General features: G+C 38.4%; 1 protein-coding gene across 1 annotated transcript in view; it reads left to right on the plus strand.

Moving 5' to 3' along the window:
• cfap299 (cilia and flagella associated protein 299) overlaps positions 1-10233 on the plus strand; it is a 246965-nt gene extending 236732 nt beyond the window's left edge. Inside the window, exons 5-6 of the mRNA XM_007896966.1 lie at positions 3323-3452; positions 10023-10233. Of these exons, the coding sequence (XP_007895157.1) occupies positions 3323-3452; positions 10023-10124 (232 nt within the window). The 3' untranslated portion in view covers positions 10125-10233. The remainder of the gene's footprint in view (positions 1-3322; positions 3453-10022) is intronic.
• The last annotated feature ends 6042 nt before the right edge of the window (positions 10234-16275 follow it).

The following is a 16275-nucleotide window of genomic DNA, read 5'->3' on the forward strand; positions in this document are numbered from 1 at the left end:
AATGCAACAACATGTAGTAGGTCTACAACCAGGCAGGGCCAATGCATATTCATTATTGGAACGCAATTAGAATTTGGGCAATTTTAAAAAAAATGAGATGGAAAATACAACATTTCATAACAGGTTCTCTAAACACGTGTAATTAGCAGATAAAACCAGCATTCAGTACAGCAAATGTATAATCTGCAAACACAGATGAAAGGTTGATTATGTCTTTTAATGTTTTACCTACATTAACTCTAGGAAGGGTTTATTCTCCATAAGGCAGTAAATTTAGTGCAGTGAGTATCCATCCTCTGTTTCTTGTTAAGTTTGCAAACCCTGATCATGTGAACCTACAAATGCGGAAGAGGTGAATCCTTACTGGAATGAAATAGTGGGAATATCCACATAAGAACTTAAGAAATGCTAGACGAAAAATGAGACCAAGGGCCATCTAGTTTGCCTTCCATCTTTCGGATAGTCGCATGCACATATGTTCCAAACTACCTATGTACTATATCCTACAACATTATTTCCTTAGAGAAAACTATGTAATATGCGTTTGAAAGAATCAACATTTCTTGCTTCAACCGTCTCCCTGGGGAGCCTGTTCCAGATGCTCAATTGTAGCAAAGTGAAAGACCTTATGATTCTTTTTGGCCAGTGGTAAGGTTAAAATCTTTGAAGAGCTTAACCTTCAAATGCAAGCATTCCTTGAAGCTAACATGGTTTGAAATCTCTTTAAAACGGTTGTGGTGACTGTGTAATCCAGCAATATTGTGATTGCAGATGTTTACTGTCAGGATTTTCAGCTTGCCCAAAATCTGCTTGTACCACTGGTCCTCAAAGGGGCCCATTTTTCAAGCACAAGTGCCTGTTAGTCATGAAGGTAGAAGAGACCATCCACCAGACATTTTTTCTCACAACAGGAGCAGCTACAAATGAAGCAGTGATGAGTTTGATGGGAGCTTACACACCATTGCATGTGTTTCTCTCAATGCAGCTAAAGGTCATGTCCCTTTAAGGTATTAACAAAGAATAACAGATTTTCAAGAAGGTGTTACTGAGTGTAAGTTTCGTCTTCCAAAGCTGACTTCTGGGTAAAGCGGTAATGAGTTAACAAGATAACAAGATTCAGTATATGCTGACATGAATAACTATTATGCTTAGATCAGGAGTTTCCTAGAATGGAAGTAAATGGGAAGTGATTTGGCGGATTGGAATTCTGTAGTTGGATGGGAATTATGCTTGGATTGAGATTAGCCATTTATCTGGAGTCAAGCGAACTTGTTAAAATAAAGCTTCAGTATTGTTTTTTTAAATGTATCTTATGTACAGGTCTAAAATATTTCTTGATGTAACAGTTATCAACCCTTATCCAACTAATTGGGCCAAAAACGGCTGGCTTGTTTCCATTGAAAATAATGGAAATTCCTGAAATTCATCAGTGTAAAATGGTTAACCTCTTAAGGTCAGTGTTTGAATGTACTTTCAGATCTTTCAAATATTGTTCATGTGGTAGGATACATGTCAAAACAAATTGCTGCACATCAAGAACATGAAAACATGGTTTCAGGTGACTACAGCTCTTTGCAGTGACGTACATATATATAGTTGACACAAATAAACAGAATGTTCAAAGTGATATTTAAACTCTAGAAATACTCAGAGGAGTTAGTAGTTGGAGAAAAATAAAAGTAACACCAAAACTCCTGTGTGAAGTAAATCTCACCACTATTTTAAAAGCAGCTAAAACCTGGAGACAACATGTGCAATATCATTTCAAGAACTTGACAGTCTAAACCCCCAAACCTCTTCAGACCACATTCCAGTTCTGTCAAAACGCAGCGTTAATGGTTTCAAAATTTGCCCATAAGTAGATCTTTCATGCGAACAACTGCCAGTGGCAAACACATGTTGCTATGTTGCTATTGCGGCCCAAGATGTTTCACAATTTTCTGCACATGTAACACATCAAAGCCATGGGCTGTTTTTCAGCAGAGAATGCTGAAGATGGTCTGCTTTGATCCAAGTTTTCATGGTTTAATAAAGTGCTGTGTCCCACATTTGCACGTACTGCTCATTTTTCGTTTAGGTAAGCATTCAATGGGCAGGTGTTTTCTTTTAAAAGACATGCCTACAGGTTATTTTATTGCTGGGGTTCATAGGCCAAATAAAACCAATAAATGGCCCCCATGTAACTTTAACCCATACAATGCAAACTTTTTTTTCACAATTTACCTAGTGTTCCGGTTTTGCAGGTTGATACCCAAACATCTGCAAATGGTTACCAGGAATTTGTGCTGACAATTTTAATTACTTTAAACTACAGATGGACCTGTTTCGAAATCAGATGACAATAGTGTAATTTTCTACAATCAGAGCTTTGAGCTAGGCTCTTCATGAATGGTTTGAATTCTACACTGTCCATACACAAGGGTTAAAGAATTCAATGCTCTGTGAATCATTGGTAAAATTATAGCACCAATGAAAAATGTAGGAATGTCAGCATCTTGCACTATTGTTTCAGTGAGTACTATTACAGAAGAAATGTTCTCTGGATAAATGCATACATACCTGACCCAAGTGTGGAATTCCAATACACTAAACCACTTCCTACTCAGTGCTATTGTACAGACTTTTTGATCCAAGCATAACACTCCAATATAGCCTGACCCAAGCATAAACTGTACTGTAATTATCCAGCCTTTAATGCACAACACACTTCCTTCAGTCAATGTGCTGCTACCTGCAAACAAGAAGCAGCAGTACTCATCTGATTATTGATGTGACAAAAACTTTTGTTAAGCGCTTTCATTTTTCATTGAATGTAGGGTGAAATAAGGTTGTGGTAAAAGGGTTTGTAAACCAGTTGTTTTATCTGGAGTTAATAAAAGTCCTGATTCAAGCATATAATTTCTTGGCAAATTAATAATACCCATCAGAATTCAACCGTGAATTAATCTGAGCTGCGGTGGGTGGGTGTTAGTAGCTGTAAGCACAGTCGAAGAGGAAGGTTTTCAGGCAGAACTTGAAAAAGGGGAGAGTCATAAATTACCCTCTAAATAAAGAATAGCTTCAGCACGAAAACTTCAAGTCACAGCACATGAGCAAGGAACTTAAGCAAAGTAATAATAATAATAATTACATTTTATATAGCGTCTTACCACGTCATTGAGACGTCTCAAAGTGCTTCAAAGAATATACTGTAAAGTGAATTAACTGTATTTTGTGGGGGAAAGACGTTTATCCTATCTCCAAATTTTGCACGGCAAAAGAAAACACACTTTGATAATCATTTCAATTGTACAATCTATTCTTCTACGTTCACTTTCTACAGCTTCTATAACTGGGATTCACACTTGAGTGCAACCAACGCCAGCCTACATTATGAGGTCACTGCAAAGAATGTCTCTGGACTCGTTTTCAAGTCCAAGAGAGACAGAAACATGTTAAGTGTCGATCCAAAGGTAAATGACTTTTTATCTCTTCCTCTACAATTTCTCCCATATCTTTAAGTACAAATAATATTGGTAAAAACTCAGAAACGCGGATTGAATTTAGAAACTTTGCTCTTAAATATTACATTTTCATAATTTCACAAAGATCTAGTTAAATGTTTTAACTTTGACAATCCATGCCAATGTAGACGCATAGCAACATTAATGGATTTCAATCTTCCCCCTTCCTCTATGGAGTGAGATGGTGAAAATTAGCAAAACAGTGCTGGGCCACACAGAACAGTAAGTTAAAAGTTCGAACTCCAGCCTGTGGTGAGTTAACTTGCTGATCTCAACGAGAACAGCAGTTGGCCACTACAATTGGCCTCAATGCTCCTGTGTTTGGAAAGTGAAAAAGCAGCATCGGTTCTCAATCACGATCAAGGCTTTGGGCATGATTTCTCTGTGTGAACCCTCTATGGGCTTATAATACAGATGGGACACGTTTCATCGTTGAAGGTTAGGTAGTGTATGCTGGGACAAAAATTGTCAAAACTTTAACAGAATTAGTAGGTCTTCTCCTTAATACTAGTTTCTAGTTTTTCAAGACTAGTATGATGTGTTACGTGACATAGGCAAAGGACAAGTTCTAAGGACCCCAAGTTTAATGCAGCATATTGTGATTTGGCACATTGTGATCTGCCCAATTTACATAAAGTGTTTTGCTAAGTGAGCAGTGTAACTGTAACATTTACATTTTTTTTGCTAACGAGTTTATAAAGACTTTTCACATTTCCTCAATCCCATGTCATCTGTAGATTTACCATTTTACTGCCTAAAATGCCTTCTATTCCATCTGCTTATTAAAATGATTAACAGTGCCTTCTAAATAGACAGGGGAATCATATCTTAAGGCCACTGCAACTGGTTCCATTGGGTCTTGTCCGTACCTCACGTTCGATGAACTAAACACTAGCTGCACAAACTAACAAAATTGTACATTGCTCAAAATATTCCCCTTCGCCATGAAAATCACAACACAAACCTGGAGAATTGGCAACCCACTATTTCTTGCTAAGAGTAATTAAGCCACTTAGTGTGGTTCACATTCAATTTACAAAGTCCATAGAATAACCTCAGGTACTTTTCAGTCCAAATTATGTGAATCTATATGATTCATGTATAGTGTGTCCTTATGTGGAAATCAAAGCATTCCTTACACAACTTAGCATAAATAGTATAATTCCACTAAGTAAGTATGTGTGGTATGATGCTGTGCATCTCCAAAAGTTTGATGCAACCAATGGAAGGCCACGATGAGAACAACCATTAATCATCATGGCAACAAGCACAACAATGTAGATCAATTCAACTAAGTCTTTATCAAACTTAATGGTATCATAAGTATATCCAAAGGAAATAGAATGGAAATCAGAGTGTGGGGATGCCACAGAAAGACGTCACAGTGCAAATACTCAGATGGCATTTGAAGATACTGTGGCCAGTCATCAAGAAAGTTTGTTTGGTGTTCATGGCTGTATGACTGCAGCAAAGACTAGGATGGAAGGATATAACAGCTGGACAGAGTCAACATGAGCAAAAACACCTTTCGAACTGCCTCGTAGTTCAAGAAGAGATTTGGAAAGCAAGGTAAGGGTGCCTTGTGCATGATATTGCTGAATGATTTAAGTGTTTGCAATGTAGGAGTAATGTTTGTGGATGTTTCACAATTTAAAGTTGGCATAATTAACACTGGTGTTAGTTATCATCACAATTTGCTATGTTTAGTGTGTACTAACACCACTTGATTCAAACTAAACATGGTGTAATAATTAGGCAGCACTAAATGATAATATTTCCCCATTTACCCTCCCTTTGCTCTGACTTTCAAAGATCAACCATTTGCTGTGCGCAATTGACTGCCGTGTTCGCCCACAAATATACAGTCAATTCACTTACAGTGTGTTCTGTGAAGCGCTTTGGGACGTCCTCCTGGCGTGAAAAGCGCTATATCAAATGCAAGGATTATTATCAGTGTTTTCCTTTTGAGGTGAGATAATTTTTTTTAAATATTTGTAATTTGGGCTCTTAGAAAGTGTGGTAAATATTATTTTTGGTTTAAAAATTATTCTTTGGTTTAAAAGTTATTTTCCAGGCTCAATCTTCCAAAGAATGGCAAAATTCACACTCCTCACAGACATTTATTGTATTATACCACACATAGTTTGAATCTATTAATGTTAGCTCACTCTAAATACAGCATGAATTATTGTCCACTTGTAAATTTAACTCTTTACTGTATGTATGCCTTATTTTGTTCTCAAAGTTATTCTACCCCTGGTTTACATTCCCTAAACAGGAAAAGACATTGTCAAGAAAACAAAAAATAAAGAAGCCGGGTGGATATTCAGTGCTGGCAAAACTAAAGCCAGCAGAAGAAATAATTGCACATCTCATTGACAATGAATTATCAGAGGTTGTGATGCCACTGATAGGTGAGGGACATGTCACCCAAGGTAGGTGACATCCTATGCTTCCTCCAAGTTGCAGTATCCATAGAGCTATCCACTTTGCAGTTATTTGATGCAAATAGTATATGACTTTTTGAATGAACTTTGAGGAAGCTATGGACAATAATTACTGTGCTACTGCATTTAAAGAACCAATGACTGAAGCAGAGCTGCCAACAACCCAAGCTGAGGAAACCACAGAGGAGGAAGATGAAGATGAAATCAAAAGCTTTGACTCATCCATGGATGACATGTCTTATTATGCTAATTCCACCTCGCCCATAATGAACATTATGTCACAGTCCACCGCAAAGCCAAGCACATCAGTGAATCCCGAGGTATGGCTGGGTATATGGTACACCAACAACAACAACTTGCATTTATATAGTACCATTCATGCAGAGTAGCGTCCTGGAACACTTAAGTTATGGTATGGCAAGTTACACAACAATGGTAAGTTACACAACACCAGTGGTGGAGAGCACAGTAACAGTGGGGATAGAGAGAGCAGAGGTACCACCTTGCAGCTGATCTGAAGCAGCTGGATCACATGTCCTATAAGGAGGAACAGGCTCTGTAGCCAAACATGGTACAATGGAGACTCTGGACCTGTGTGCTCCAACTCAAAAGAGACCTTGAGGGTCTCAACAACAGAGCAATGGAGAAACTTAGTGGACGTGTCTGTTGCCTCAGATTACCATCTTGGATGGTCAGGCATTCATAATGCTGGGGTGCACATCAAGAGAGGTTTAAATCCCATGACAGACTGCTAATCAAATGAATCAAAGTGTGTTATGATAGAGGGTGGAAATGGCAGAGGTGTCAGTTGTAGTTGGTGAGCAACTGTCTGATGAGGATTCGGTGGAGCAGGCTCTACATCCAATACAAACATGTTTGCAGCAAACGCTGACCAACTCTTTAGATGAGGTGACAGCCCCCTTTGTTACCGCATTGGTATCCCAATGAGAGCATTCAGTAGGGCTGCATTCGTGTATCTCCCCCTACAGGACCAGCTCAAATCAGTACAGTATTTTGATATAGGCTGGGCACTCTGAACACGTATCTATCCCTCCAGTGATGCACCCCATCATTGAGGATAAGTCCACCTTCAACAGCGCAACACTTTTAGGCGAACAAGAAGCAGAATTCTTTCACCATGTTCTGTCCTTAAAAAAAAGCGTCTTGAGGTCATTCTCAGGCTACATGGACAGCAGCTAGCATGAACCCCTTCCTGTCTTCAAGAGGCAACCACCCCGTCTACAGGCCATAACCTCCACACAACCTAGCAAAGGTTGTGTGTAGATACATAGACAAAGCCCGTGTGCGGGTATTAGGAAGAGACAACATGCAGCAAAGCACACTGATGGACAGGCACATTGCTTGAGCTGTAAATATGTTCAGTCTGCAAATATTGTAAATACATGTTGTAAGTCTTGTAAATACATGATGTAAATATTGTAAATACACAATGTAAATATTGTAAACACACAATGTAAAGATTGTAAATACACAATGTAAAGATTGTAAATACATAAATAAGTAAAGGTTTGGTTTAAATTGCATTATATTAATGTTTGACATTTAATTGTTTATCTCTTGCAGGACAGGTACATGAATAACAAAACCCCAAGTGGGTCCCACCTCTTCTTAGTTGCAGTTGCAGATCATAGTACTTTTAACCAACAAAAACATTTTGTAACAAACATTGATGAACAGCTCTACCAGTGCCATGTTCTTCCTAACCATCTTCATCCCCATTTTCCTCCGAGCTATTGTCAGTGTCTATCCACTAGATACCCTCCAATGGAAATATCCCTTCCTTCACTCCTTGCAGTTTTTGTGGGTACTTACTGTCATGGTACCCCTGAGTAATCCGAGCGCGGAGAGCTTTCGTTTAAATTTTTGGCTCTCGTAAAGGTAGTATAGTATCTGATTTCTGATGTTTGAGGGTTCATTAATGACTTCCTTAGCCAGGGAGTAAGATCATAGTCATTGTCCCCGATGAGCCAAACCTTCAACTTATTTGGATCCAAGCTAGGATGCTTGAAGTCCATAAAATGAACACATCATGCAATAAGCCAGGATAACGGCAGTTGAGATGTAAGATTCTGCCTTGACTGTCCCCTATTACCTACACATTAACACTGTGAAACCCTTTCCTGTTAATGTAGATTAGGATATTTCTGTTAGAAACATTGGTTACCACTGCATGTAGTCCATGTCCATAAAAGCTCCTCTGCTGTGCTACTTGTACATATGGGCCAAGAGTGAACAGACTATACTTTGGACTCTTCCTGTATAAGGCTTTTGTAACCTGTGGAATTACAAAGTGTGCAACATAAATCCTTCCACANCCCCCGACGTCTTCCACAGAGGTTTGAAAATGAGTCCGTGGCAAAAAGATTAAGCACTAATGTCACTTATCCTTGATCGACAAGTCAGTAAATCACTCCTTGGCTGCAGTGTAAGCGTGAACATAGTTACAGAGCTGTATTAATTTCTCAATTAGCTATATTTATATTTCACATAGCATTGATTTCATGTCCATTATTCCCCATGGATAACATTAACCAAAAATAAATGCTGGTCCTGTCAGTGTCGCCCACATTACAAGAGAAGTAAAAAAAAGACCTGCTCTGTCTATGTACTATAACTCTTTTAATTCCTTCACTGTAATTACTTTATATGAGCAGCCAAAATATCATGGAGTTTGGCGCCTCAGGAGAGGACAGGATCAAGCTTCACTGAGATGTCTTCCAAAGTCCAATAGCCTGCAATATTTACCATTAAGGCTCAGGTATCACTGACTTACCGCAAAGTGCCTGTCAGAAATAGTCACCTGTTCCCTATCTTGCAGTCTTCTTCTATTCCCTGGGTTTTTTGATGAGGAGCAACACTGGAATATAAGACTGATTTTTTTTCACAAGTTTATGTTATTTCATAAATGGCTGTAGAGTCAAGTCTCATTTGCGGGGGATATAGCCTTCAAACAAATATCAGATCCGAGTGTGTATTTCTCGTTTTGCATTTAACATTGTTTCTTTTATTTTTGGAGATAACTGGAGTGATGGTAAGTTTCAATATCAACGTTAATTACTTGTTAGTCAGATACATAGTAAAGCTTCTTCCTTTTTACCCCAACAATGTATTTTAATTCCAATATCAAAAGAGCAACCCCAGCCTCAACATCCCTTTCAGTCTGTTTCCCCATCCCTTCAATCAGTACTAGTGACTGCCTCTGAGTAATACTGGCTTTGGTGCTGAGTTGTGTCAAGCAGCTGTTTGCATTGAATACGGTCTGAAATGCAGTGATGTCTACCAAGAATACTTAATAAAGAAACTAACTGGAGAGAAGTCACACCAACTCACAGGATCTCCACTACAATGCAATGTAGTTCTGGAGAGAAGTTCAATATTGCCATGTTTTAGACCCCAGTTGTCTAAAAGGATGTACCATCAGAGGAAATTAATCATCAATGAAATGTTTTTCTCCTGCTGCTGGTGATGTCTTTTTAATTTTGTGCCAGCAAAAAATTCTGACATTTTAACAGCTATGATAGTGGTGAAAGTTTACAGGCCTAACAGAATGGAGCAAACCTGCTGAATTGAAAACACTAAAAATGAAAGATTGCACCAATTCTGCCACACCCTACCACTGATCTCCCCATATTGATGCAACTTTGCCACAGGCACTATAAGTCCTTACTACTGTAAAACACAGCTCTTATTGGTCACAGTTGAGAAAAACCCCTGTTGGAAAATGGATAGTAACAATTACACCCTGATAATTTAGATGTATACCCTTGTATCTACTGTTAACATATTTAAACCAATCCAAATTCACTTTACATAAGATCCATACAGCCCACAAAAACAGAACACCTTTATCCTTTCAATGTAGACCGAAATCGAACCCGGGTCCTAGAGGGTAAAACAATTGTGTTCCAACTCACTGCATCTTCAACACAGCAGTATACATTCCTCATAAGCCAAAGAAAAAAATAACAATCTTTAAAATAAAATAACATACTTCAATATATCACCATGCCATGTCTTCAGCTATCAATTTATGTTCCTTTTTCATTTTCAGAACCTTCCTTCTGATACAGTCAAACGGACTGTGGTTAAGACCGATCTTTATGCCCAAGCTGTCATTTTTGATCACTTGATACGAAGAAAGACTTTGGCATAAAGGAACTAAGGAAGATCGGGTCAACAATTTTTACATCAAGAAATTGGCTGATGAATTAGCTTGACTGGCTTTGTGTAACTGCTAAAAAAATAAAAACAGTAACCTGGAATAGTTTGTATGAACTCTATAACGAAGCTTCGGTTAACAGGTCCAAGTGAGTAATGCCTAGGCAACATTATTAGTCATTAGTTAAAAACAGTTACTTATATACTTAGAACCACATCCACTGTATTTAAAATCTTGGTTTTATTATTATATTGAGACAATTTCATTTCATTATAATAATGTACACTATGAAAATTAGATACCTTAAAAGATCTTTAGACCATTTGATGTATTCCAGATGTTTCATTGTCAAGCACTTACAAAATGAATTAAAGCCAAATACCTCACAATTGTCTGTTGAGTATGCACAAAGTACAGTGACCTTTGACGGTGATTGTGGTTTTGATTTCTTGTGATAAATGAAAACTATTGTTAACTTCTGTTTAATATCAAAATAGAAGCCTTTGAATAAAGAGGTCTCAGACAAGTTATGACATTCAAACTCTTCCACATAATCACTGCAGAAATGCAGCATGTTTTCACAAAGGAAATATTCAAAATATACTTTTACTAAGATCAAATGCAATCCAGTCTGGTTCCATAATTTGTATGGTTTCCTGTAATCATTTCCCCTTTCCCTTTTGGCTGATAGATATAAATTGGCTAAGCTTCTGCACAAATTATTAATTGAAATAATGCCAGTAAGTTTGAATGCTGGGGTGTCAAATGAACAGATCTTACCTCACTCAGAATTATTAGCTTTCAATGTACTGTTATGTTCTATTTACATTGGCCGTCATTGAAGCAGAGTTAAATCTGCCTAATTCAGATTTCTGTGTACTAATGTCAATGTGATCAATTTTTGCTTTGAATTAGTCACAATACAAGCCCTACTCAAGCATACATTTCATGTCAGAACCACTTCGGAAGCAGTACAATATAAACACTCACATGATTTCTTGGCATATGAGCTGTGATCTGCCCACTTCATCTGCTCCAGTCCTATCACCATAACGAGGGATTAAACAATATCTTCAGTGCTCATTTATACATTTTGGGGGGATTTAAACAGAACCAGTAAAAAATGACTAGTGAGCTTGCATAAAGTTGCTTGGACTCCATGAACAAAATATATACTTGTGGTTGATGAAATTGATTTTAATTGTTTTCATTTTTCAGACAATATTTTTTTTCAATTTTTATAGACTTTTATCAACAATTTTCACAACTTGATGACACAACACTAGGTCGATAATCGTGATAATTTATCCATGTTTATTACTTGCATAAAGTCATAAATCCGACAATCTTAGATCTTGTCCACTTGGCAAAAGATATTTACAACAACAAGAACATTGCATTTGTATAGCGCCTTTCACGTCAGGAGGACCTTCCAAGGCGCGTGACAGACAGAGTTTTGGACGCGAGCTGGGGCTCGGGATTGGGAAGGTGTTGGGCAGGGGGGGAAGTAGGTTGATCGAAAGCACGGTTGAAGAGGAGCGTCTTGTGATGGGTCTTGAAGAAGACAAGAGAGGGGGTGAGGCAGAGGGACTGGGGGATAGAGTTCCAGATGGTAGGGCAGAGTGGCAGAAGGCCTGCCTGCCTATGGTGGGGTGAATGAGGTGGGTGACGTGAAGCAGGGAGCGGGCAGGATGGTAGGGGGTTAGTAGGTCGCAGAGGTAGGGGGAGCAAGACCGTGGAGGGCTTTGAAGGTGAGGACCAGGATCTTGAATTGTGTCCTCTGAGTGATGGGAAGCCAGTGGAGTCAGACAAGGATGGAGGTGAAAGGATCATGGAGCCTGGTGCGGGAGAGGACACGAGCTGCAAATTTCTGGATGATCTACAGCCTATAGAGAGGAGTTGGAAAGGCCGACAAGCACTGAGTTTGCATAGTCAAGCTTCAATGTTATGAATGCGTGTATTTAGTAGGAAACAGCCATTTTATTATATTCAAACAAGCAAGCAGCTATTTTAAATAAATAATCTTTGCATTTAATAGAGCACCTCATCAGGTCAAAACATTTCAAAATGTTTCACAGTGTTTCACTGCAAGGTATAGTGACTGCATTTGTAGTCTCTCACCATAAACATCGTTCTACACAATATTATCATCTTGTACAGTATTTGATATATCAAATTAGATGTCAGCTTGGCTCAGTTGTGAGTCTGGGCTAACACTCAGTCAGGGGGTGCTGTGGGAGCGCTGTATTGCTGAAGCTGCTATCCTTCAGATCAGACGATAAACTGAAGTCTCATCTGCCACAATGCACCAGATAATAATAATAGTAATAATAATCCTTGCATTTGTTAGAGCACCTTATCATGTCTTTCAGACGTCCCAAAGTGCTTCACAGAATATACTGTAAAGTGAATTGACTGTATAGTTTATGGGCGAAATGCGGCAGCCAATTGCACACAGCAGTGTTCCAGATAAATTGGCCAATTCACTTCATGGCTGTTCATGCAACATTGTTATGTGTAAATCGGCTGCTGTGTTTGCCTACAAATAGTCACTTCAAAGCACTTACCTGTGAAGTGTTTTGAGACATTTCGATGTTTTAGGCACTATATCAAATGCAAAGTTTATTATTATATTGGCTTTAATGTAAGGTGTCAAGCATTTCACAGCTAATGTTGTCAATTAAGTCAGAGTATTTCACATCAATCAATTTGTGCACCTCAAGGTCCCACAAACATCCGTTTATCTGGAGCAATGTTGGCCAAAAGATCAAGAGTCTGGCTAGCCAGACTATTGGGGGATGGGGTGGTGAGATCAGGTCCGGTGAACCAGAATTTCTGGCTAAGTGTAATTACAATGAGAGGACCAGCATTTAGTGGCATTTTTCAAGCAGAATAAAGCGAATAAGCCGAATTTTAAAAAAATGTTTGAGTTTTGGGCCTGGTCAGGCTAGGTTGGTTAGCCGAAGTTTACTGTATAGCACGTTCTGGGGATTCACTCCCTGACACAAAGAAATGCTAGAAATGGAATAACCTTGCATCTGCTCCACTGGATCCTCAGATGATTGAAGTAATTTCAAAACTGCAGCCTCTTCTTACACATCGAGTGCTTACCTAGATAGAAAATTGCTATAGGATTCTGATTGCATCTGAACTCCTTGGTTGTGCCTATTGTTTCCATTATTTCCTATGTGAGGGTGGTGAAAATAATCAAGCCAAACATAAAAGGCCTGCTTTCTCCATTAGCAAGTGTTAGGCAGACCATTTCCCATTTCTTCACACACAGTGTTTGGTGTCGCTGGAAGATTTGCTGCTTTCCTTACTCAAATCAAGACAGAGCTGCTAAACAACTTCATGAAGACGTGGCCCATTTAAGTAACTTTCTCTTTTTTTACTGCCTTCCAGTCTAGGTAGATCCAGGACAATTCTGATTTTATCCTGAATCCACCTGAAGCAGATTTGGCAAACTGTCAATAATCACAGCACAGCGAGAAGCCACTCATGTCAGTCTGTTCAGTCTCTATTGTCTTCCATGAACCAGAGCACATCAGAAACTGGAAGCATATGATAAATGATAAATGGGGTGTAAGTCACATCAGAGGCTGTAAAGAATGATATGTAACTCAAAACATTTATCTTAAGCAGTCCGTTGCTTTTAATTAAATCTGTGTATAATATATACCTAACTTGAGACACATTCTTTATTCTCGTGGCTGCTATATATTTTAGATGTTGTCAAATACAAAAATCTGTATTTTTCAGCATGTGCTTCTTGTTTCAGGAGCGTAATTTGATGCAATTACACACATAATTATATTATTTTCAGGCATTCCACCAAGTGTAACTTACCACTTCTATTCTAAAAGCACCGACTTCGGCTGCAGTATAGTTCCTGTGAAAATTACCCTCAAGTGTATTGTTCAAGGGGTCTTTTTTTCATGTATCACTCTAAATAGTAAGTACCGGTAGGATACTCGATTCTGGAGATTTTGCTACAGAACTCAGTACTATCTTTACCTGGCAATCACACGTACACTTGTGCACTTTTCAACAGAAGTCATGAGATAGTGATCAGGTTTAGAGACCCTGGGCAGCATTCTCCCTCATTGGGGAACTAAGTTTGATCATGGTGTCACCACGTCACGTAATAATTCGTACATTTGGTATGGCGCTTTTTATGTTGGGAGGACGTCTTTCTTCACAGGATATACTATAAAGTGGAGTGATTGTGTGTTTTGTAGGCGAATGCAGCAGAAATTTGCCGCAGCAGTACACAAGAGCAAATAGTCTCATACATCTGTAAGACTCAATAACCAACGTGTGGTGCGTTTACTCATCTATTGTGAAAATAAACTCCTTTTTTTAAGATGATATTTTCCATTGATCAACAGAAAAGAAAAAGCATCTGCCTCTAATTGGAGTCAGGCATTAGCCGGAAAGTTAGGCAAGTTACATTAATAATATTCCTTGCATTTGATATAGCGCCTTGTAATATCATGGAGACGTCTCAAAGTGCTTCACAGAATATACTGTAAAGTGGACTGACTGTCTATTTCGTGGGCAAAACACGGCAGCCGTCAGTAATTCACAGGAGATGTGCGTGACTACTGGTTCACAATCTTTTGATGCCTTAGTTTCATTTTTCATAGCATTGATATGGCTGTAAGAATCTTCACTCTTAGGCTGAACATTCCCTAAAAACTCCACTACATAGACTGATGATTGTTTGTATTCCCGGTCCATGACAGACAGTATTTATTTTTATTCCCAGAAGGAGTATTTAGGAAGCAGTAACCTGCTCGGAGATCAGAAATGTGCAGTGCTTAACTTTGAAATGTTTGTTATGTTTCTATAAACAAATTAAGGGCGTGTGGGCTTTTCTGAAGCTCATTACATCTAGAACCCACCCACCAGGCTTTCAGTTCCATTTGACCTGTAAAAAACATCTTTTGAAGTAATGAAAAAAAGGGAGAAAGTATTTGTTTTGACTGATGTCAATACTGTTAGATATTAATTTTGATCATTTTGGTTACCTGTGGTTTCTTTTGTATTTTCCATTACTGATTTTGGTCCATCTTTTTTTGAGGAATTTTCTGAGAATCAATAAAGTTCCTAACAGCTATACAATTTATGGACTTCTAAGGCCGAAATTTCACTTTAGCTTAAACTTTAAGACCGTTTTGTCTTATAATATAAGATTGCATATAATGTGGAAAATTCTGAAATTTAGTCACAACTTGGAACCTATTTTTCTGCAGTTATTAAAGCCAACTAGTTTAGGTTGACAGGTGGAATTTAGAGATCCCATGGCACTAGTTGTAAAGTATCCTGGCCAAGAATCTTCCTGATAAATTCATCATTCACCTTATGGGACCTGGCTGTGCACATACTGACTGCAACATTTACCTACAAAAACACTTGACAATAATTATTTGTAACGTACTTTGAGGCATTTCAACACTATAGGTGCTATTATCAAATGCAAGGATTATTATTTAAAACATCCTTGAGCTCCTCGATTTTTTTCCAGTAAGGACAAAACTCCTCATAAAGTAAAACTCTTCAGTCCTGGAATCATCCTCGTTCACTAATTGAATAATTCAAGTTTCTATTAAATTTGAACTTTTATAATCATGTAATGTGTTAACACCTATGGGCTAATCAGCACATTTACTTGAGTCGATCGTAGCAACCTTATGATATGAAACAGATAGACCGATCCCCATGCATGCTCTCCGGTAAACCCCCCCAACACCATTCTCAATGACTGTGCCTGAGAAGCTTTAGTTTCGCTTAGCTTTAATCTTGTTTAGTTCAGATGACATCTCGCTCACCAGCAGTCAATGCTGTAATATGCAAATAGGAATGAGAGAATGAGAGGTTAAACTGAGGTACCATCTGCCTGTTCAGGTGGACATTAAAGATTCCATGGCACTATTCGAAAAGCGAAGGGAGTTTCTCCTGGTGTCCTGGCCAACAATCTTCCAGTTAAAATAAGTCATTCACTTCATGGATGTTTATGGGATATTGACATGCCCAAATTAGATGCTGAGTTCACCTGCAAAATACACAGTCATTATATTTTACATTATATCCTGTAAACGGCTTTGAGATGTCCTCCCGACTTGAAAGGTGCTATATCAAACTT

This window comes from Callorhinchus milii, unplaced genomic scaffold (genome assembly GCF_018977255.1).
Source record: "Callorhinchus milii isolate IMCB2004 unplaced genomic scaffold, IMCB_Cmil_1.0 Scaffold1, whole genome shotgun sequence".
Lineage (NCBI taxonomy): Eukaryota > Metazoa > Chordata > Chondrichthyes > Chimaeriformes > Callorhinchidae > Callorhinchus > Callorhinchus milii.